General features: G+C 44.2%; 1 protein-coding gene across 1 annotated transcript; it reads right to left on the bottom strand.

Moving 5' to 3' along the window:
• Positions 1-5,449: 5,449 nt before the first annotated feature.
• Positions 5,450-23,777, bottom strand: LOC139407459 (carbonic anhydrase XII). The gene is made up of 7 exons (XM_071151253.1): positions 23,585-23,777; positions 19,008-19,150; positions 13,897-13,992; positions 13,417-13,480; positions 9,750-9,907; positions 9,181-9,307; positions 5,450-6,312 (listed from the first exon to the last, which is right to left on the bottom strand). Exons 1-7 carry the CDS (start codon positions 23,775-23,777, stop codon positions 5,450-5,452), a joined length of 1,644 nt encoding a protein of 547 aa, XP_071007354.1.
• Between the last annotated feature and the right edge of the window lie 1,033 nt (positions 23,778-24,810).

Here is a 24,810-nt window from a genome sequence, read left to right as displayed (position 1 = left end):
TTTTCAGTCGGGGTGTCAACATTTCAATCTCTGCTGGGTCAGGTTGTCCGTCAGGGTGTCAACATTTCAACCTCTGCAAATCAGGGGTTTAATTGTGTTATAGTCGAGCTTCAAAGTGTTCCTTACAACTGGCCCTCATTGGTTTAAAACGTATCCTTACAACTGGCCCTTATTGGTTTAAAACGTATCCTTACAACTGGCCCTCATTGGTTTAAAACGTATCCTTACAACTGGCCCTCATTGGTTTAAAACGTATCCTTACAACTGAGCCTCATTGGCTTAAAACGTATCCTTACAACTTCTTCAATACTTCCTGTGTACTCTATTAACTTCCCCTAAAGAGATGACAAAATCTCCAACCGGTCATAACTTCCCCCCTCATAGAACAGTGTCATCGTCATAATAAAAATTAAACTCTGAAAATATGTGTATTTATTTAACCTTTATTTAACGAGGCAAGTCAGTTAAGAACAAATTCTTATTTACAATGACAACCTACCTCGGCCAAACCTGGACGACGCCAGACCAATTGTGCGCCGCCCAATGGGACTCCTGATCATGAACAGTTGTGATACAGCCCAGGATTGAACACCTCTAGCACTGCAATGCAGTGCCTTAGACCGCTGCGCCACTCAAAGAACCCTAATCATCAGGAAATGTCTCTGGTTTTTAATGTGTTGAGATTCCACTCTGTTGCTTGCGTTTAGCCTCTAAGTCTGGTATCAGAGATTAGCTATCAACACTCTTAGAAAAAAAGGGTTCCAAAAGGGTTCTTCGACTGTCTCCTAGGAAAACCGTTTTTTTTGGTTCCAGGTAGAACTTATTTGAGTTCCATGTAGAACCCTCTGTTATCCAACGGGGGCAGCTGAAGAACTCTTCTAGGTTCTCTTATGTTCACATTTTGCTAAAAATGGACAAAAATACACAACCTTCTCCATATTTTCAAAGTTAAAGAAAGTTATAGAAAAATGTTTTGAATAAAAAATATATTTTTGTTTTTGTCTTGATTGTCTTCACACTCAGAGTTAATACATGGTTTAAGCATTGGCAGCCATTACAGCTGGGAATCATTTGGAATAACATTCTACCAACTTTGCACAGCTCAAGGCAACATACAGAGTCTTCAGAGAGTATTCACACCCCTTGATTTATTCCACATGTTGTTGTGTTACAGCTTGAATTCACAATGGATTATATCGATTTTTTTTCCTCAAAATTGATTGAAAATGAAATACAGAAAAATCTAATTTATATAAGTACTCACACCACTGAGTCAATACTTTGTAGAAGCACCTTTAGCAGTGATTACAGCGGTGAGTCTTTCTGGGTAAGTCTCTAATAGTGATTACAGCTGTGAGTCTTTCTGGGTAAGTCTCTAAGAGTGATTACAGCTGTGAGTCTTTCTGGGTAAGTCTCTAAGAGTGATTACAGCTGTGAGTCTTTCTAAGTATGTCTATAGGAGTGATTACAGCTGTGAGTCTTTCTAGGTAAGTCTCTAAGAGTGATTACAGCTGTGAGTCTTTCTGGGTAAGTCTCTAAGAGCTTTGCACACCTGGATTGTACAAAATTTGCACATTATTCTTTTTAAAATTCTTCAAGCTCTGTCAAGTTGGTTGTTGATCATTGCTAGACAGCCATTTTCAAGTCTTGCCATGTCTTGTCTTGCCTTGATTTTCAAGCCGATTTAAATCAAAACTGTAACTAGGTCACTCAGGAACATTCAATGTTTTCTTGGTAAGCAAACAATGTAGATTTTGCCTTGATTTGTAGGTTGTTGTCCTGCTGAAAGGTGTATTTGTCTCCCAGTGTCGATTGGAAAGCTGAACTGAACCAGGTTTTACTCTAGGATTTTGCCTGTGCTTATAGCTGTATTCCCTTTATTTTTATCCTAAGAAAAGCTCTAGTCCTTACTGATGACAAGCATACCCATAACATGATGCAGCCACCACCATCTCGAAAAGATGAAGAGTGGTACTCAGTGATGTGCTGGATTTGCCCCAAACATAACCCTTTGTATTCAGTACAAAAAGTGAATTTCCTTGCCACATTTTTAGCTGTATTACTTAAGTGCCTTGTTGCAAAGTTACTTAAACTCGACCTCCATGTACATATTACCTCAATTACCTCGACTAACCGATACCCCTTCACAATGACTCTGTACCGGTACCCCCTGTATATAGCTTCCACATTGACTCTGTACCGTAATACCCTGTATATAGCCTCCACATTGACTCTGTACCATAACACCCTGTATATAGTCTCCACATTGACTCTGTACCATAATACCCTGTATATAGCCTCCACATTGACTCTGTACCATAACACCCTGTATATAGTCTCCACATTGACTCTGTACCGTAATACCCTGTATATAGCCTCCACATTGACTCTGTACCGTAACACCCTGTATATAGCCTCCACATTGACTCTGTACCGATACTCCCTGTATATAGCCTCCACATTGACTCTGTACCGTAATACCCTGTATATAGCCTCCACATTGACTCTGTACCGGTACACCCTGTATATAGCCTCCACATTGACTCTGTACTGGTACCCCCTGTATATAGCCTCCACATTGACTCTGTACCGGTAGCCCCTGTATATAGCCTCCACATTGACTCTGTACCGGTACCCCCTGTATATAGCCTCCACATTGACTCTGTACCGTAACACCCTGTATATAGCCTCCACATTGACTCTGTACCGGTACCCCCTGTATATAGCCTCCACATTGACTCTGTACCGGTACCCCCTGTATATAGCCTCTACATTGACTCTGTACCGGTACCCCCTGTATATAGCCTCCACATTGACTCAGTACCGTAACACCCTGTATATAGCCTCCACGTTGACTCAGTACCGTAACACCCTGTATATAGCCTCCACATTGACTCTGTACCGTAATACCCTGTATATAGCCTCCACATTGACTCTGTACCGTAATACCCTGTATATAGCCTCCACATTGACTCTGTACCGTAACCCCCGCTATTGTTATTTTACTGATGCTGTTTAATTATTTGTTACTTTTATTTTCTATTTTTTACTTATCTATTTTTTACTTAATGTTTTTTCCCCTTAATAACTTCTTAAAGCATTAGATTTGATTTGAAATAGGATGCATGTCTTGGAATATTTTTATCCTGTACAGGCTTCCTTCTTTTCACTCTGTCATTTAGGTTAGTATTGTGGAGTAACCACAATGTTGTTGATCCAGTCTCCAATCACAGCCATTAAACTGCGTACCTGTTTTAAAATCAACATTGGTCTCATTGTGAATCATCCTCATCCTTCAGCTCCGGCAACTGAGTTAAATAAACATTTTATTTGTCGCATTTTATTTATTTTATTTCACTTTTATTTAACCAGGTAGGCTAGTTGAGAACAAGTTCTCATTTGTAACTGCGACCTGGCCAAGATAAATGCGCCAAATACAACAGGTATACAACCTTATCGTGAAATGTGAAATGCTTACTGACAAGCCCTCAACCCACAATGCAGTTCAAGAAATAGAGTTAAGAAAATATTTACTAAATAAAATAAAGTAAAAAAAAAAATCAAAAGTAACACAATAAAATAACAATAATGAGGCTTTATACATGGGGTACCGGTACAGAGTGAATGTGGAGGCTTTATACAGGGGGTACCGGTACAGAGTGAATGTGCGGGGGTACAGGTTATTCGAGGTAATTTGTACATGTAGGTAGGGGTGAAGTGAATATGCATAGATAGTAAACAGCGAGTAGCAGCAGTGTAAAAACAGGGGGGGGTAAATATGTAAATGGTAAATAGTCTGGGTGGCCATTTTATGAATTGTTCAGCAGTCTTATGGCTTGGGGGTAGAAGCTGTTAAGGAACCTCTTGGTCCTAGACTTGGCGCTCCTGTACTGCTTGATGTGCGGTAGCAGAGAGAACAGGCTATGACTTGGGGGTAGAAGCTGTTAAGGAGCCTCTTGGTCCTAGACTTGGTACTCTGGTACCGCTTGCTGTGCGGTAGCAGAGAGAACAGGCTATGACTTGGGGGTAGAAGCTGTTAAGGAGCCTCTTGGTCCTAGACTTGGCGCTCCTGTACTGCTTGATGTGCGGTAGTCTATGACTTGGGTAACCGGAGTCTTTGACAATTTTTTGGGCCTTCCTCTGACACCAGCTAGTATATACAGTACCAGTCAAAAGTTTGGACACACCTACTCATTCATGGGATTTTCTTTATTTTTACTATTTTCTACATTGTAGAATAATAGTGAAGACAACAAAATTATAAAATAAGACTAAGAATAATTTTAGATTCTTCAAAGTAGCCACTCTTTGCCTTGTTGACAGCTTTGCACACTCTTGGCATTCTCTCAACCAGTCATTCAAAAATCATGTTAACCACTATTATTGAACACAGAGTGAGTCCATGCAATTTCGACCCCATCTCTTGCCAGCAGCATACCACCCTGCAGTCTTGCTTCTTGAAGCTAAGCAGGGTTGGTCCTGGTCAGTGCCTGGATGGGAGACCAGATGCTGCTGGAAGTGGTGTTGGAGGGCCAGTAGGAGGCACTCTTTCCTCTGGTCTAAAAAAGATATCCCAATTCCCCTGGGAAGTGATTGCCCTGTGTAGGGTGCTGTCTTTTGGATGGGACGTTAAACGGGGTGTCCTGACTCTCTGTGGTCACTAAAGATCCCATGGCATTTATTGTATGAGTAGGGGTGTTAACCCCGGTGTCCTGGCTAAATTCACAATCTGACCATCATGGTCACCTAATTATCCCCGGCTCATTTATCCCTGTAACTATTCCCCATGGTTGTTGCTGTAAATTATGCAATTTGTTAAGCACATCTTTACTCCTGAACTTATTTAGGCTTGCCATAACAAAAGGGGTTGAATACTTAATGACTCGAGACATTTCAGCTTAAAAAAATGTGGGATACAAAAATGATAATTACGAACAAAAATTCCACTTTGCCGTTATGTGGTATTGTGTGTAGATCGGTAAAACAAAACATGAATGTAATACATTTTAAATGCTGTAACACAACAAAATGGGGTGTGAATATATTCTTAGAGGTTTGACATGCTGCCCAAACAGTTGTGCTGGTTGGTAGAATCATATTCAAATTTATTCACACCTGTGATTTCTGCCAAATATGTGTCCCCACCAAGTATGGGGTGTGAAGACATACACAATCAATACGTCCTCATTTTGTATTTCTTAGTCATTTTGAACATTTTCTATAATTTTTATTTCACTTTCAAAAATGTGGAGAAGGTTGTGTAGATCGATAGGTGAAAAAAATCCCTTGAATCCCGTTTTAGATACAATTTTAAGGAAAAAAAATTGAAGACAGCACAAAGGTTGTGTCATTTTTTCACTCGCGACTGTAGATTGAGCTGAGGGCGAGGCTGATGGTGGTTACACTCGTTATAAATTCAGGGTCTAAAGGTTACACATCTGGCTGGACTCTAGTCCTCCCACTCCATAGGCTGGAGCCATGGGATTGGCTGATTGGGTTTCTTAGGCACGGCAGCAGGGGCAGGAGCGAAGCCTGTTTGGTGCTTGGAGAGAGTGTTGGTCTGCTGCTGTGCTGTGGAGCCCCTCTGCCCTGTCCCCCCCAAGGCCTTGACAATGGCCTGGTCCAGCTCCAAGGCCTCATCTGTGGCTGATCTCCCCCGGAGGAGCTGTCTGATGGTGAACAGAGCCAGGTCAGACTTACAGCCCAGGTAGCTGCGCAGGTTGAGCTCTGGGAACAGAGTTTCTCTGAGAGCCTGGACCAGCTGGGTGTCTGTATGGGTAGGGGATCTCCCTCTGCTCAGCTGGCGAGACACGTCCTGCTCCAAGGAGACGTAACACAGCATGTCCTCGCTCAGACCTGACTTCCACACAGGTTGCCTGTTCTGTTGGTTCTTCCAGGAAGATGGGACTAATCTGGCAGCTCCTGCCCCCCCGGATGGCACCTTATTGGGCTTCGAGCGCTGCTGCTGGAGGCTGTTCTGGGTCTGAGACCCGGTGTTCTGGTAGTGCTTGGACCCAATTTGGCTCTGAGTCCAGACTTTCTGGTAGTTTTTGAGGTCATTCCACTTCTTGCCCGGTGCTCTGGGCTTCTTGGGCAACAGCTTGTTAAGCCCATCCTGGTCTACCAGGTCTGCCAGATCTCCATCTAACAGCTGGTTGAGCCCATCCTGGTCTGCCAGATCTCCATCTAACAGCTGGTTGAGCCCATCCTGGTCTGCCAGGTCTGCCAGGTCTCCATCTAACAGCTGGTTGATGACCTGCCTCCTCAGGAACGGAGAGGTGACCGTCTGAGTAGCACCCTGTAGTCCTCTGCCTGAATCAGATGCAGAGCCAAGTACAATAGAGTTTAAGTCCCAGAGGGACATGTCCTATACGGTGTGGCGTTGGCCTGGTGCATGCATCGGCATGGCCAATTGGGAGACATCGAAAGTAAGATTCAGATTCCCCTTCTGAAGGCAGACGGGCCCCCCACCCCCACCCACCCAGGCAAGCTAGAGGAAGAGGACATGCAGCACTGCCATGCCAAAGAGGAGCCATACTCAAGAGAGTCCTGCTATTATAAAGAAGCGTACAGCCGTTGGAAATAGAAAGTGAATTTGAGGAGATGAGAACAACATGCAGATTCCTGTCATACTGTCAAGACCACAGAGCAGAGCATGGTATGTCATACAGACTGTATTATGGTATGTGGATCTATAGTGTGTGGTGAACCGCCACTGAAGAGAGGGCTGGCAAGTCACATTTATGAGCTAAGGGAGAGCATCTCATTTCATCCCGTTCTGAAGCGGTAGCGTTTACTTTCTACAGACATGAAGCCCCGTCTTTTAAAAGCTCGTTGATGACGTCAGAGAGAAAGTCAGGAAGAAAGTGGAGAATAATAAAGGATCAACTTGAAAAGTGAAAGCCGGGAAAAGCATCCAAGAGGACAGAGAAGCACCAAGCAGACACCCAGAAACCATAACCAGGTGATAGCAGACGAGCTACAGACAGGTTGACAGCCCTGGTCTCTACCCCACAGATCTCATCCACCCACACCAACCCTAGTTCATCCCACCCTAATCTAACACCAACCCTAGTTCATCCCACCCTAATCTAACACCGACCCCAGTTCATAACCACCCTAATCTAACACCGACCCCAGTTCATCCCTCCCTAATCTAACACCAACCCCAGGTCATCCCTCCCTAATCTAACACCAACCCCAGGTCATCCCTCCCTCACCAACCCCTGTTCATCCCATCCTAATCTAACACCAACCCCAGTTCATACCACCCAGCACCAACCCCAGTTCATCCCTCCCTAATCTAACACCAACCCCAGTTCATCCCTCCCTAATCTAACACCAACCCCAGTTCATCCCTCCCTAATCTAACACCAACCCCAGTTCATCCCTCCCTAATCTAACACCAACCCCAGTTCATCCCTCCCTAATCTAACACCAACCCCAGTTCATCCCATCCTAATCTAACACCAACCCCAGTTCATACCACCCAGCACCAACCCCAGTTCATCCCTCCCTAATCTAACACCAACCCCAGTTCATCCCTCCCTAATCTAACACCAACCCAGTTCATCCCTCCCTAATCTAACACCAAACCCAGTTCATCCCTCCCTAATCTAACACCAAACCTAGTTCATCCCTCCCTAATCTAACACCAAACCCAGTTCATCCCTCCCTAATCTAACACCAACCCCAGTTCATCCCTCCCTAATCTAACACCAAACCCAGTTCATCCCTCCCTAATTTAACACCAACCCCAGTTCATCCCTCCCTCACCAACCCCTGTTCATCCCATCCTAATCTAACACCAACCCCAGTTCATACCACCCAGCACCAACCCCAGTTCATCCCTCCCTAATCTAACACCAACCCCAGTTCATCCCTCCCTAATCTAACACCAAACCCAGTTCATCCCTCCCTAATCTAACACCAACCCCAGTTCATCCCTCCCTAATCTAACACCAACCCCAGTTCATCCCTCCTTAATCTAACACCAACCCCAGTTCATCCCTCCCTAATCTAACACCAACCCCAGTTCATCCCTCCCTAATCTAACACCAACCCCAGTTCATCCCTCCCTAATCTAACACCAACCCCAGTTCATCCATTAAAGCAAAAACAATAGGTAGTTGATACCAGATGACCTTGACAGCCCTCGACCCCACAGAAATCAACCCCCAGCCCCAGGCCCCACCCCAATCTCAAGCCCCCCAGCCACAGGGCCCACCCCAATCTCAAGCCCCCCAGCCACAGGGCCCACCCCAGTCGACCCCAGCCAACCCCTTTAAAGCTGCTTTTTAAAGTGCTGCAGAAAAAGAAGAAGCTTCGCCATTCATCATTCAGGCTGACTTTAATCATCATGCTCCAATAATAGATCTAACCCATTGGGCCAGTTTCCCGGACACAGATTAAGCCTAGCCCTGGACCAAAAATACTTTTCAATAGAGATTCTTAAGTCCATCGAGAATGCTTATTAGTCCAGGACTAGGCTTAATCTGTGTCCTGGAAACCAGCCCATAGAGTATTAATAGTACTGTGGTGGTATTGTAGTAGTAATGTGGTAGTACAATAGTATCACTGTGGTAGTACTGTAGTAGTACTGTGGTAGTGCTGTGGAGGTACTGTAGTAGTAATATTCTAGTACTGTAGCAGTACTGTGGTAGTACCGTTCTAGTACTGTAGTAGTACTGTATTAGTACTGTGGTAGTACTGTGGTAGTACTGTACTAGTACTGTGGTAGTACTGTAGTAGTACTGTGATAGTACTGTACTAGTACCATGGTAGTGCTGTGGTAGGACTGTTCTAGTACTGTAGTAGTACTGTGGTAGTACTGTGGTAGTACTGTGGTAGTGCTGTTGTAGTACTGTACCAGCACTGTGGTAGTACCGTTCTAGTACTGTAGTAGTACTGTTCAAGTACTGTATTAGTACTGTGGTAGTGCTGTGGTAGTACTGTGGTAGTACTGTGGTAGTACTGTGGTAGTGCTGTTGTAGTACTGTACCAGCACTGTGGTAGTACCGTTCTAGTACTGTAGTAGTACTGTGATAGTACTGTGATAGTGCTGTGGTAGTGCTGTGGTAGTGCTGTGGTAGTACTGTAGTAGTACTGTGGTAGTACTGTGGGGTAGTACTGTAGTAGTACTGGGGTAATAATGTGGTAGGAGTGTAGCACCATACTCACCCCCCTGGAAAGAGCAGAGCACAACTCTGTTGTCCGTGTACTGTGGTTTCCTGTAGTTGCTGTTCATGGCCACTGGGGCCGACTCCTGTTGGTGGGAGGAGTAGATGGCCGTTGCTAGGGCCAGAAACTAAGGGGACAACAAAACATCTCAGCCACACAGCGACGTTTCAGACAGAGACAGAAACTAAGGGTAACTAAGAGACATTTGGTTTATTGTGGTTTCAGATACAGTTATAAATCCATATATGTAATTGTTTTATGTTGCAGGGATAGTCGATAAAATGAACAAGCGTGACTGACATCAAACCAAGGCCCTTACTAGCAGAAATCTTCAGTAAGGGCATTAAGATGCTTTTGATGTAACTCTGACCCCGATGTTAAAACCCTCAGTGGAGGAGACTAGATAGGCCGGCTCCAGTGTGAAACTAAACCGATCTGAGTGAGATGGACTAACCTGTTTGAGTGAGATGGACTAACCTGTTTGAGTGAGATGGACTAACCTGTTTGAGTGAGATGGACTAACCTGTTTGAGTGAGATGGACTAACCTGTTTGAGTGAGCTGGACTAACCTGTTTGAGTGAGATGGTGACAGGGTTTTTGAACACAGTCCAAAGCACGCTGGGATAGCAGGGGGGAGTGGTCAACGAGCCATCATAACGGTAGTATTCATCCAAGAGTACAGGCAGCAGACTGCGGATGTTGAAGGCTGGGACCTGCACCCTCTGATCTACAGTGGGGCAAAAAAGTATTTAGTCAGCCACCAATTGTGCAAGTTCTCCCACGTAAAAAGATGAGAGAGGCCTGTAATTTTCATCATAGGTACACTTCAACTATGACAGACAAAATGAGAAAAAAAAATCCAGAAAATCACATTGTAGGATTTTTAATGAATTTATTTGCAAATTATGGTGGAAAATAAGTATTTGGTCACCTACAAACAAGCAAGATTTCTGGCTCTCACAGACCTGTAACTTCTTCTTTAAGAGGATCCTCTGTCCTCCACTCGTTACCTGTATTAATGGCACCTGTTTGAACTTGTTATCAGTATAAAATACACCTGTCCACAACCTCAAACAGTCACACTCCAAACTCCACTATGGCCAAGACCAAAGAGCTGTCAAAGGACACCAGAAACAAAATTGTAGACCTGCACCAGGCTGGGAAGACTGAATCTGCAATAGGTAAGCAGCTTGGTTTGAAGAAATCAACTGTGGGAGCAATTATTAGGAAATGGAAGACATACAAGACCACAGATAATCTCCCTCGATCTGGGGCTCCACGCAAGATCTCACCCCGTGGGGTCAAAATGATCCCAAAATGAACGGTGAGCAAAAATCTCAGAACCACACGGGGGGGCCTAGTGAATGACCTGCAGAGAGTTGGGACCAAAGTAACAAAGCCTACCATCAGTAACACAGTACGCAGCCAGGGACTCAAATCCTGCAGTGCCAGACGTGTTCCCCTGCTTAAGCCAGTACATGTCCAGGCCCATCTAAAGTTTGCTAGAGAGCATTTGGATGATCCAGAAGAAGATTGGGAGAATGTCAGTGTAACAGTATAACTTTCGCCCATACCCGGGCGCGAACCAGGGACCCTCTGCACACATCAACAACAGTCACCCACGAAGCATCGTTACCCATCGCTCCACAAAAGCCGCGGCCCTTGCAGAGCAAGGGGAACTACTACTTCAAGGTCTCAGAGCAAGTGACGTCACCGATTGAAACGCTATTTAGCACGCACCGCTAACTAAACTAGCCGTTTCACATCCGTTACACTCACCCCCCTTTTGACCTCCTCCTTTTCCTCAGCAACCAGTGATCCGGGTCAACAGCATCAATGTAACAGTATAACTTTAGACCGTCCCCTCACCCATACCCGGGCTCCTCTGCACACATCAACAACAGTCACCCTCGAAGCATCGTTACCCATCGCTCCACAAAAGCCACGGCCCTTGCAGAGCAAGGGGAACCACTACTTCAAGGTCTCAGAGAAAGTGACGTCACTGATTGAAACGCTATTTAGCGCGCACCACCAATAACTAAGCTAGCAGTTTCACATCCGTTACATCAGATGAAACCAAAATATAACTTTTTGGTAAAAACTCAACTCGTCGTGTTTGGAGGACAAAGAATGCTGAGTTGCATCCAAAGAACACCATACCTACTGTGAAGCATGGGGGTGGAAACATCATGCTTTGGGGCTGTTTTTCTGCAAAGGGACCAGGACGACTGATCCGTGTAAAGGAAAGAATGAATGGGGCCAGCCCCAAAACATCACTGCTCTAGAGGAGATCTGCATGGAGGAATGGACCAAAATACCAGCAACAGTGTGAAAACCTTGTGAAAAAACGTTTGACCTCTGTCATTGCCAACAAAGGGTATATAACAAAGTACTGAGATAAACTTTTGTTATTGACCAAATACTTATTTTCCACCATAATATGCAAATAAATTCATTAAAAATCCTACAATGTGATTTTCTGGATTTTTTTTCTCATTTTGTCTGTCATAGTTGAAGTGTACCTATGATTAAAATTACAGGCCTCTCATCTTTTTAAGTGGGAGAACTTGCACAATTGGTGGCTGACTAAATACTTTTTTGCCCCACTGTACATGTTCCAATAGAAAGGAATTAAATGGAACATAATAGAATGGAATAGGATGGAATGGAATAGGATGGAATAGAATTGGATAGAATGGAATGTAATAGGATGGAATATAATTGGATAGAATGGAATGGAATAGGATGGAATAGGATGGAATAGAATTGGATAGAATGGAATGTAATAGGATGGAATAGAATTGGAGAGAATGGAATGGAATAGGATGGAATAGAATTGGATAGAATGGAATGGAATAGGATGGAATAGAATTGGATAGATTGGAATGGAATAGGATGGAATAGAATTGGATAGAATGGAATGGAATGGGATGGAATAGAATTGGATAGAATGGAATGGAATATAATTGAATGGAATAGGATGGAATGGAATAGGATGGAATGGAATAGGACAAATGGAATGGAATATAATTGAAAGGAATAGGATGGAATGGAATGGAATAGGATGGAATAGAATTGGATAGGATGGAATGGTAATAGGATGGAATGGAATAGGATGGAATGGAATATAATGGAATGGAATAGGATGGAATAGGATGGAATGGAATAGGACGAATGGAATGGAATATATTTGAATGGAATAGGATGGAATGGAATATAATGGAATGGAATAGGATGGAATAGAATTGAATAGGATGGAATGGAATGGAATATAAAGGAATGGGATGGAATGGAATAGGATGGAATAGAATTGAATAGGATGGAATAGAATTGAATATGATGGAATGGAATACGATGGAATGGAATAGGATGTAATATAATGGAATGGAATAGGATGGAATGGATTGGAATCGGATGGAATGGAATGGAATGGAATAGGATGGAATGGAATAGGATGGAATGGAATGGAATAGGATGGAATGGAATAGGATGGAATGGAATGGAATAGAATGGAATGGAATGGAATAGGATGGAATATAATGGAATAGGATGGAATGGAATAGGATGGAATGGAATGGAATAGGATGGAATGGAATGGAATAGAATGGAATGGAATAGAATGGAATGGAATGGATAAGGATGGAATATAATGGAATGGAATAGGATGGAAGGGAATAGGATGGAATGGAATGGAATAGAATGGAATGGAATGGATAAGGATGGAATATAATGGAATGGAATAGGATGGAATGGAATGGAATAGGATGGAATGGAATAGGATGGAATGGAATGGAATAGAATGGAATGGAATAGAATGGAATGGAATGGATAAGGATGGAATATAATGGAATAGAATGGAATGGAATAGGATGGAATGGAATGGAATGGAATAGGGTGGAATGGAATGGAATAGGATGGAATGGAATAGGATGGAATGGAATAGGATGGAATGGAATAGGATGGAATGGAATGGAATAGAATGGAATGGAATGGAATAGGATGGAATGGAATAGGATGGAATGGAATGGAATAGGATGGAATGGAATCGAATAGGATGGAATGGAATAGGATGGAATGGAATGTAATGGATAAGGATGGAATATAATATAATTGAATGGAATGGAATAGGATGGAATATAATTTAATGTAGTGGAAAATGATGGAATATAATAGAATTGAATGGAATAGAACAGAATGGAATAGAATATAATGGAACTAATGTAGTCTAAAACGCACCTCTGTATTTAATACCATTGATGTACTTGAGGAACTGAGCGAACGCTGGGTTGAATTCCCCGACCTGCAGCAGAGGCACAGTTAGTTAGTGATGCTCACTAATAGACAGTCCCAAATCACTCCCTGTCCCTCCAACTGGCACTATCCCCTTGATGTTTGCAGACTTGTAAGGTGTAAGAATCCAATAATTATGACCAAGGGGAAAGGGTAAGGAGCAATTTTGGGACTGTCTGAGAGTCTGTAGTGAGTCTCTCCTCTCCTCTCCTCTCCTCTCCTCTCCTCACAATCTCCACTCTTCTCTTCTCCTCTCTTCTTCTCTCCTCTCCTCTCCTCTTCGCTCTTCTCCTCATCTCCCCTCCCCTCCTCTCATCCTGCTACTCTCCTCTCTCCTCCTCATCTTCTCTTCTCCTTTCGTCCCTCCTCTCCTCCACTTACCTCCCCTCTCCTCGATGCCCCTACCTCTACCTCTACCCTACTCACCTCTATCAGAACTCCCAGTACAGCCAGGCCGTCTGACTTGTCTGCTGCCACAGAGATGTTGGGGTACTTGTCTGAGTTGAAGAGCACCATATGCATCTGAGGAGAGACATTGGGAGAGATAAGTCAGGATACCCTGTAGCTACAAACACTTATGTTACCATCAGTCACAGGGTAGTGTAATTATATATACCCTAACTCTATCTAGTCTAGTTCATCAGGGTAATGTAATAATATATAACCCTGACTCTATCTAGTCTAGTTTATCAGGGTAATGTAATAATATATAACACTAACTCTATCTAGTCTAGTTTATCAGGGTCATGTCAGTAGGTATAAATCGATGAACCTAGCCTGGCATGCAGGTGATGGCCCATACATCTGCACTATATACAATGCATTCAGAAAGCATTCAGACCCCTTGACTTTTTCCACATTTTGATACGTTGCAGCCTTATTCTAAAATGTATTAAATTGTTAGTTTCCCTTATAAATCTACAAACAATACCCCACAATTAAAAAAGCAAAAATAGTTTTTTTTAAATGTATATACATTTTTTTTACAAAAATTACATATCATATTTACATATGTTTTCAGACCCTTTACTCAGTACTTTGTTGAAGCACATTTGGCAGTGATTACAGCCTTCTTGGGTATGACGCTACAAGCTTGGCACTCCTGTATTTGGGGAGTTTCTCCCATTCTTCTCGGCAGATCCTCTCCAACTCTGTGTGTCGCTGCACAGCTATTTTTGGGTCTCTCCAGAGATGTTCGATCTGGTTCAAGTCTGGGCTCAGGCTGGGCCACTCAAGGACATTCAGAGTCCTGAAGCCACTCCTGCATTGTCTTGGCTGTGTGCTTAGGGTTGTTGTGCTGTTGGAAGTTGAACCTTCGCCCCAGTCTGAGGTCTTGAGCGCTCTGTAGCAGGTTTTCATCAAGGATCTCTCTGTACTTTGCTCTGTTCATCTTTCTCTCGATCTTGACTAGTCTCCCTGTCCCTGCCGCTGAGAAACATCCCCCATGGTGTGATGCTGCCACCACCATGCTTCACCGTAGGGATGGTGCCAGGTTTCCTCCAGATGTGACACTTGGCATTCAGGCCAAAGAGTTCAAACTTTCTCATGGTCTGAGAATCTTTAGGAGCTTTTTGGCAAACTCCAAGTGGGCTGTCATGTGCCTTTTACTGAGGAATGGCTTCCGTCTGGCCACTCTACCATAAAGGCCTGATTTGGTGGAGTGCTGCAGAGATGGTTGTCCTTCTGGAAGGCTCTCCCACTTCCACAGAGAAACTCTGGAGCTCTGTCAGAGTGACCATCGGGTTCTTGGTCACCTCCCTGGCCAAGGCCTTTGTCCCCTGATTGCTCAGTTTGGCCGGGCGGCCAGCTCTAGGAAGAGTCTTGGTGGTTCCAAACATTGTGTTCTTGGGGACCTGCTTCTGGATGCAACGTCAGCACAAGAACTGTTCGTAGGGAGCTTCATGAAATGGGTTTCCATGGCCCGAGCAGCCGCACACAAGCCTAAGATCACTATGTGCAATGCCAAGTGTCGGCTGGAGTGGTGTACATTTTGCCGCCATTGGTCTCTGGAGCAGTGGAAAGCCTTCCCAGAAGAGTAGGGGATGTTATAGCAGCAAAGGAGGGACCAACTCCATATTAATGCCCCATGATTTTAGAATGAGATGTTTAACGAGCAGGTGTCCACATACTGTTGGTCATGTAGTGAATCTTCTCCTTCCTCACTATAAATAGTCTTGGAGAGAACTATCCATCTTCTCCTTCTCAACTAGTACCACTTCCCTGCAGACCATCAACATAGTCTTGGAGAGGACTATCCATCCATCTTCTCCTTCTCAACTAGTACCGCTTCCCTGCAGACCATCATCATAGTCTTGGAGAGGAACTGTGAGATTCAGGTTAAGGTTAGGGACAGTTTGGTTCAGGTTAGGGACAGTGAGGTTAAGGTTCAGGTTGGAGCATCAGCATTTGTAGGTTCGATTACAGGCTCAATATGGCCAGAAACAAAGATTTTTTTTCTGAAACACGTCAGTCTATTCTTGTTCTGAAAAATGAAGGCTATTCCATGAAAGAAACTACCAATAAACGGAAGATCTCGTACTACTCTCTTCACAGAGCAGAGCAAACTGTCTCTAACCAGAATAGAAAGAGTCGGCGTGTGGGGGTAGAGCCCAGTCGGCTTGTGGGGGTAGAGCCCAGTCGGCGTGTGGGGGTAGAGCCCAGTCGGCGAGTGGGGGTAGAGCCCAGTCGGCGTGTGGGGGTAGAGCCCAGTCGGCGTGTGGGGGTAGAGCCCAGTCGGCGTGTGGGGGTAGAGCCCAGTCGGCGTGTGGGGGTAGAGCCCAGTCGGCGTGTGGGGGTAGAGCCCAGTCGGCGTGTGGGGGTAGAGCCCAGTCGGCGTGTGCGGGTAGAGCCCAGTCGGCGTGTGCGGGTAGAGCCCAGTCGGCGTGTGGGGGTAGAGCCCAGTCGGCGTGTGTGGGTAGAGCCCAGTCGGCGTGTGGGGGTAGAGCTCAGTCGGTGTGTGGGTAGAGTCCAGTCAGTAGAAATAGTCTGGGTAGCCATTTGACGAACTGTTCAGCATTTGGCTTGGGGGTAGAAGCTGTTCAGGAGCCTTTTGGTTCCAAAAGTTTGAGAATACCTCTAGATTTTTGTAGCTTTCCTAACTACGTGACACAATATGCTAATTCACGAACAGTAGTTAACGAGATGTCATGAGAAACCACCAGTTCTGTAGTTACTCATCTGATTCACATTTGGAGGTCCTACCTCCATTCCCTTATTTCTAATTACATTGCATTTAGACATGACAATGAAAAGCAAACATTTTAAAAATACTTCACAGTGAACCCGCCCATTGCAGTCTCTCATTTTCCACCAAAGATTAACTGAATCATAAAAGAGTTCTACATTCTGTCATTCATGGTTCTCATCTACAGACATGCTGTCATTCATGGTTCTCATCTACAGACATGCTGTCATTCATGGTTCTCATCTACAGACATTCTGTCATTCATGGTTCTCATCTACAGACATTCTGTCATTCATGGTTCTCATCTACAGACATGCTGTCATTCATGGTTCTCATCTACAGACATTCTGTCATTCATGGTTCTCATCTACAGACATTCTGTCATTCATGGTTCTCATCTACAGACATGCTGTCATTCATGGTTCTCATCTACAGACATTCTGTCATTCATGGTTCTCATCTACAGACATTCTGTCATTCATGGTTCTCATCTACAGACATTCTGTCATTCATGGTTCTCATCTACAGACATTCTGTCATTCATGGTTCTCATCTACAGACATTCTGTCATTCGTGGTTCTCATCTACAGACTGGAAAGAATGGATGAAGGTTCTCTGTCTTGAACCACAGAGCTAGACGATACATCTTCTAATGGTTCTCTGTCTTGAACCACAGAGCTAGACGATACATCTTCTAATGGTTCTCTGTCTTGAACCACAGAGCTAGACGATACATCTTCTAATGGTTCTCTGTCTTGAACCACAGAGCTAGACGATACATCTTCTGATGGTTCTGTCTTGAACCACAGAGCTAGACGATACATCTTCTCATGCATATTGTTTCTCCCTGTTTACTGTTTATTTAAATTGTAATGTTCTGAGAGTCTAAAACCAGAACGGAGCACAGATTCCTTCACCGGAATCGAGATATAGATAGTGATGATGTCATCCAAACCACACAGACCAGACTCTAACTGAGTGTTCAATTATACTATAAAATGGAAGATGCACAATAAGCTGGTTTTCTAACTGTTGAATGGGGAAAGGGTGTGTTCCTCAAAATGCACAGCTGACTACCACTTGGGCCACTTGATGTTGAGAGAAATAGGACAGAGATTTACAGACAGACAGGCGGTCAGCTCTCTGAAACTCCCTCAACTGTAGTCTGGACAGAAGGCCAGTGTGTGTGTTGCCCTGTGTTAAGTATATTATGGGAAGACTTCAAAGGGCTGACCAGGGTGTGTGTGTGTGTGTGTGTGTGTGTGTGTGTGTGTGTGTGTGTGTGGGGGGGGGTGTGTGTGTGTGGGTGTGTGTGCTGTGAGGGTGTGTGTGTGTGTGTGTGACCCTGTGTTAAGTATATTATGGGAAGACTTCAAAGGTCTGACCAGGGTGTGTGTGTTGTGTGTGTGTGAGGGTGTGTGTGTTGTGAGTGGGTGTGTGTGTGTTGTGAGTGGTGGTGTTAATGGCTCCAGTCTCTGTACCAATTAAATGTCACCAGCTGAAGTCACTGGCTTTCACATAATTAGTCTGAGCCATCAAACTTCTATAACTTATCCAGAACGCTGAAGGCCACTTGCTGGTCAACTTTCCAAAGGTCCCCCGTGTCACCCCGCTCCTCTGCAAACTCCACTGGCTTCCAGTCGAAGCCCACATCCACTTCCAGACCATGGTACATGCCTACGGAGCAGCAAGAGGCGCGGCCCTTCCCTACCTGCAGGCTATGCTCAAACCCTACACCCCAACCAGAGCCCTCCCCCCCAACCAGAGGTGGCTCCCTCTCAGCCCAGTCCAAGCTCTCATTTATCCTGCCACCCCAATGGTGGAACCATCTTCCCCCTGAAGCTAGGAAAGCAGAGTCCCTTCCCATCTTCTGAAAGCATCTGAAACCTCTTCAACGTGTATCTTAAATAAGATCTCAGTCAGTCTTATAGGTCACTAAACCAACTGGACATCTACCCCAGCTGTAGGTCTCTACCCCAGCTGTAGGTCTGTCCCAGCTGTAGGTCTCTACCCCAGCTGTAGGTCTCTACCCCAAATGTAGGTCTCTACCCCAGCTGTAGGTCTCTACCCCAGCTGTAGGTCTCTACCCCAGCTGTAGGTCTCTACCCCAGTTGTAGGTCTCTACCCCATTTGTAGGTATCTACCCCAGCTGTAGGTCTCTACCCCAGTTGTAGGTCTGTCCCAGCTGTAGGTCTCTGTGTAACAGTGAGTTAGTGTGTTAGTGTGTAACAGTGAGTTAGTGTGTTAGTGTGTTAGTGTGTAGCAGTGTGTGTCAGTGTGTAACAGTGTGTCAGTGTGTAACAGTGTGTTAGGGTGTGTTAGTGTGTAACAGTGTGTTAGTGTGTTAGGTTACCTCGGCAGCAAACTGCCTGCCGTTGACGGTGTGTTCTGATCCGACAGGCAGGTGTTCTGAGCCCCAGTGGAAGTGGAGTTGAGCAGCAGTGTAACGGTGAGGCAGGCTGGACAGATACATCCTCCTGGGTAGGGACAGCTGAACTGGAGAGAGAGAGAGAAATTAACTCTCTTTAGAGATGTACTCTAGAGACAGCTGAACTGGAGAGAGAGAAATTAACTCTTTAGACTCTCTAGAGACAGCTGAACTGGAGAGAGAGAGAGAAATGAACTCTTTAGACTCTCTAGAGACAGCTGAACTGGAGAGAGAAAGAGATTAACTCTCTTTAGAGATGTACTCTAGAGACAGCTGAACTGGAGAGAGAGAGAAATTAACTATCTTTAGAGATGTACTCTAGAGACAGCTGAACTGGAGAGAGAGAGAGAAATTAACTATCTTTAGAGATGTACTCTAGAGACAGCTGAACTGGAGAGAGAGAGAGAGATTAACTCTCTTTAGAGATGTACTCTAGAGACAGCTGAACTGGAGATAGAGAGAGAAATTAACTCTCTTTAGACTCTCTAGAGACAGCTGAACTGGAGAGAGAGAGAGAGAACTTAACTCTCTTTAGAGATGTACTCTAGAGACAGCTGAACTGGAGAGAAAGAGAGAGAAATTAACTCTCTTTAGAGATGTACTCTAGAGACAGCTGAACTGGAGAGAGAGAGAGATTAACTCTCTTTAGAGATGTACTCTAGAGACAGCTGAACTGGAGATAGAGAGAGAAATGAACTCTCTTTAGACTCTCTAGAGACAGCTGAACTGGAGAGAGAGAGAGAAATTAACTCTCTTTAGAGATGTACTCTAGAGACAGCTGAACTGGAGAGAGAGAGAGAGATTAACTCTCTTTAGAGATGTACTCTAGAGACAGCTGAACTGGAGATAGAGAGAGAAATGAACTCTCTTTAGACTCTCTAGAGACAGCTGAACTGGAGAGAGAGAGAAATGAACTCTCTTTAGACTCGCTAGAGACAGCTGAACTGGAGAGAGAGAGAGATTAACTCTCTTTAGAGATGTACTCTAGAGACAGCTGAACTGGAGATAGAGAGAGAAATGAACTCTCTTTAGACTCTCTAGAGACAGCTGAACTGGAGAGAGAGAGAGAAATGAACTCTCTTTAGAGATGTACTCTAGAGACAGCTGAACTGGAGAGAGAGAGAGAGATTAACTCTCTTTAGAGATGTACTCTAGAGACAGCTGAACTGGAGATAGAGAGAGAAATGAACTCTCTTTAGACTCTCTAGAGACAGCTGAACTGGAGAGAGAGAGAAATGAACTCTCTTTAGACTCGCTAGAGACAGCTGAACTGGAGAGAGAGAGAGATTAACTCTCTAGAGACAGCTATACATTCACGCCTTTAGACCATTCAATCCCAACCTTATCCTTTACAGGGAGCTTTCGAGAACCACAACCTGTACATTGCACCATAAACCTATGGCAGCTACGCCAGAGGCAGAGATGTAAACATGCCGAGAACAATAACACATTTTTCAGCAGCATATCTCATCCAAGTTTAAGTGACTTTTTAAAAGTCAGAGTCAGCTGGAGATGTCTGAATCCCTGACTAAAGATGCAGAGCAACCTGTTCTCTGCTGTCAAACGTTCGTCTGATAATTAGCTTGGTGAAGGATGATGATGATGATGATGATGATGATGTAACAATGTCTCCGGCTGTGTTGGTCGTCAGGACAACAAGACATCGCATTACACTAACCGTCAGTGACATCGGAGTAGTTTAAAGGCTAATCGGCCTAATCCTAAATGCCACCCTATTTACTATGTAGGCATGGAATGGCACTATGCAGGGATGGAATAGCACTATGTAGGCATGGAATAGCACTAAGTAGGCATGGAATGGCACTAAGTAGGCATGGAATGGCACTATGCAGGGATGGAATAGCACTATGTAGGCATGGAATGGCACTATGCAGGGATGGAATAGCACTATGTAGGCATGGCATAGCACTATGTAGGCATGGAATGGCACTATGCAGGGATGGAATAACACTATGTAGGCATGGAATAGCACTATGTATGCATGTAATGGCACTATGTAGGCATGGAATGGCACTATGCAGGGATGGAATAGCACTATGTAGGCATGGAATAGCACTATGTATGCATGTAATGGCACTATGTAGGCATGGAATATCACTATGTAGGAATGTAATATCACTATGTAGGCATTTAATGGCACTATGTAGGTATTGAATGGCACTATGTAGGCATGGAATAGCACTATGTAGGCATGGAATAGTGCTATGTAGGCATGGCATGGCACTATGTAGGCATGGAATAGGACTATGTAGGCATGGAATAGCACTATGTAGGCATGGAATAGCACTATGTAGGTATGGAATGGCACTATGTAGGAATGTAATATCACTATGTAGGCATGGAATGGCACTATGTAGGCATGGAATAGCACTATGTAGGTATGGAATGGTACTATGTAGGAATGTAATATCACTATGTAGGCATGGAATAACACTATGTAGGCATGGAACGGCACTATGTAGGCATGGAATAACACTATGTAGGCATGAAACAGCACTATGTAGGCATGTAATAGGACTATGTAGGAATGGAATGGCACTATGTAGGAATGTAATATCACTATGTAGGCATGTAATAGCACTATGTAGGCATGTAATAGCACTATGTAGGCATAGGATGGCACTATGTAGGCATGGAATAACACTATGTAGGCATGGAACGACACTGTAGGCATGGAACAACACTATGTAGGCATGGAATAACACTATGTAGGCATGGAATAGCACTATGTAGAACGTAGGGTGTCATTAGAGATATTTATCGCCTACCTCCTCATGCCTTTTGCACACACTGTATATAGACTTTCTTTTTTCTACTGTGTCATTGACTTGTTTATTGTGTTATTGGCTTGTTTATTGTTTATTCCATGTGTAACTCTGTGTTGCTGTTTGTGTCACACTGCTTTGCTTTATCTTGGCCAGGTTGCAGTTGTAAATGACAACTTGTTCTCAACTGGCCTACCTGGTTAAATAAAGGTGAAATAAAATAAAATAAAAATAAATAGCTCCACTATATAGGAGATAGGGTGTCATTAGAGATATATAGAAGATAGGGTGTCATTAGAGATATATAGGAGATAGGGTGTCATTAGAGATACAGCTCCACTATATAGGAGATAGGGTGTTATTAGAGATACAGCTCCACTATATAGGAGATAGGGTGTCATTAGAGATATATAGGAGATAGGGTGCCATTAGATACAGCTCCACTATATAGGAGATAGGGTGTCATTAGAGATATATAGGAGATAGGGTGCCATTAGAGATACAGCTCCACTATATAGGAGATAGGGTGTCATTAGAGATATATAGGAGATAGGGTGTTATTAGAGATACAGCTCCACTATATAGGAGATAGGGTGTCATTAGATACAGCTCCACTATATAGGAGATATGGTGTCATTAGAGATATATAGGAGATAGGGTGTCATTAGAGATACAGCTCCACTATATAGGAGATAGGGTGTCATTAGAGATACAGCTCCACTATATAGGAGATAGGGTGTCATTAGGGTGTTATTAGAGATACAGCTCCACTATATAGGAGATAGGGTGTCATTAGAGATATATAGGAGATAGGGTGCCATTAGATACAGCTCCACTATATAGGAGATAGGGTGTCATTAGAGATATATAGGAGATAGGGTGTCATTAGAGATATATAGGAGATAGGGTGCCATTAGAGATACAGATCCACTCTGTAGGAGATAGGGTGTCATTAGAGATATATAGGAGATAGGGTGTCATTAGAGATATATAGGAGATAGGGTGTCATTAGAGATACAGCTCTATTCTGCACTCATCATCATTTGGCTGCAGAACGCTGGACCAGCCTTAGGCCACTGTTTCACCACCTATCATCAACCAATAAGGACCAGAGAGGTGATTATGCTAGCATGTCTAATAGGGGTTTCTATGCTGTTGGCTAAACGGCAATGTCAGTGTGAGTGGTCAGTATGTTTGAGACTTGCTGACACTGCTATCGCCATCCCTGCATCCCATAATGATACGGGTCCTGACAGTGGCAGGTATCTGCGTCATCCAGCCTTGTGATCACTAAACAGCCGTGGGGTTTAACGAACATACAATTTAAGTTGCCTCTGTAAAATAAAGAATTGTGTTATATTTTCAGAAGGCTGTTTTAAGACGAGTTATTCTATCTAAGAGCATGTTTACAAAGAATTAAAAAATAACACTGGGGATTGTTGTCATGTGATTATGTTAGATTACTGTGGCCGATCCAGTCAGAGGATAATCCATAATTTTCCTCAAACTGACCCAGGTCACTAAGAAGAAGAGAGTGTTTTATACTACCAATGTCAGATATGCTCGTTCAATGTCATATGTGTGCTACGTTGTGGGTATGGCACACATATGACATGGTTCTGGCACCAGGATCAGCCTGCTCAGTCGCAGCAGGACCCACAACATCAAGACATCTAAAGCCTGTAAAGATGACATCATCTTCCACGCTTCACTCACTGGAGTGTCCATTGTTCCCGAGGGTCAGCTGCTCATTGGCTGAGAGGTTGTAGTTCTGGAGCTCGATTGGTCGTAGTGTGGGGTCAAACCTCAGCAGCTGGGTCTGGATGTCTATGGGTGACTGGAATGTTCCGCCACAGAATGGGTAGTGCTTGGACCAGTGGTGCTCACCGTCGGGACCTAAATAACACATAGTATATAATACGATATAACACAGTGAAACAATATAAAACAGAACCCCACAGAATGGGTAGTGCTTGGACCAGTGGTGCTCCCCGTCTCGTCCTAGAGAAGGTAACAGTTTAATCAATTCAATTTGACCAATTTAAATCAATACAACTTCATTTGTCCCTTAAGGCAATTCCATCCCTACATGATGCAAACTGTTTCATCAGATGACATCACAACCCAGGAGGTCTCTCTGGTGACATCACAGCCCAAGAGGTACCTCTGGTGACATCACAGCTCAGGAGGTATCACAGGTGACATCACCGCTCAGGAGGTACCTCTGGTGACATCACAGCCAAAGATGTATCTCTGGTGACATCACAGCCCATGAGGTATCTCTGGTGCCATCACAGCACAGGAGGTATCTCAGGTGCCAACACAGCCCAGGAGTTATCTCAGGTGCCATCACAGCCCAGGAGTTATCACAGGTGCCATCACAGCACAGGAGGTATCTCAGGTGCCAACACAGCCCAGGAGTTATCACAGGTGCCATCACAGCACAGGAGGTATCTCAGGTGCCAACACAGCACAGGAGTTATCTCAGGTGCCATCACAGCCCAGGAGGTATCTCAGGTGCCGTCACAGCCCAGGAGTTATCACAGGTGCCATCACAGCACAGGAGGTATCTCAGGTGCCATCACAGCCCAGGAGGTATCTCAGGTGCCATCACAGCCCAGGAGGTATCTCAGGTGCCATCACAGCCCAGGAGGTATCACAGGTGACATCACCGCCCAGGTGCTATCTCAAGGTATCTCAAGTGTATGTAGTGTACATGACCAATACATACATGTGAAATATTGTACAACAGGTGCATCTCAAACCCAGGTGCTTCAAATCAGCTTCAGTCCAAGTCAGCCTTGGACCTGACCGGTGCTGAACAATCTCTCATGGACAGATTCTGAAAGTTACTGAAAAATCTGTCGGGACGGAACAGGAAGTGTAGGATAACGAGCAGCAGTAATTTAGATATTTGGTAGCATTTTTCAAAGTGGGAGGGG

Source organism: Oncorhynchus clarkii, chromosome 4, assembly GCF_045791955.1.
Source record: "Oncorhynchus clarkii lewisi isolate Uvic-CL-2024 chromosome 4, UVic_Ocla_1.0, whole genome shotgun sequence".
NCBI lineage: Eukaryota > Metazoa > Chordata > Actinopteri > Salmoniformes > Salmonidae > Oncorhynchus > Oncorhynchus clarkii.
Note: the sequence above shows the minus strand (reverse complement) of the source record. Positions and strands in the feature narration are given on the sequence as shown.

Bases quoted from the DNA above. Each gene is read 5' to 3' on its own strand.
- LOC139407459 (XM_071151253.1), bottom strand. From the start codon at position 23,777: ATGTGTTATTTAGGTCCCGACGGTGAGCACCACTGGTCCAAGCACTAC. The intron at 19,151-23,584 runs GTGAGTGAAGCG...CTCTCTCTCCAG, and splicing joins CGGGAACAATGGACACTCCA to TTCAGCTGTCCCTACCCAGG. The intron at 13,993-19,007 runs GTAACCTAACAC...GTCTCTCCTCAG, and splicing joins GCAGGCAGTTTGCTGCCGAG to ATGCATATGGTGCTCTTCAA.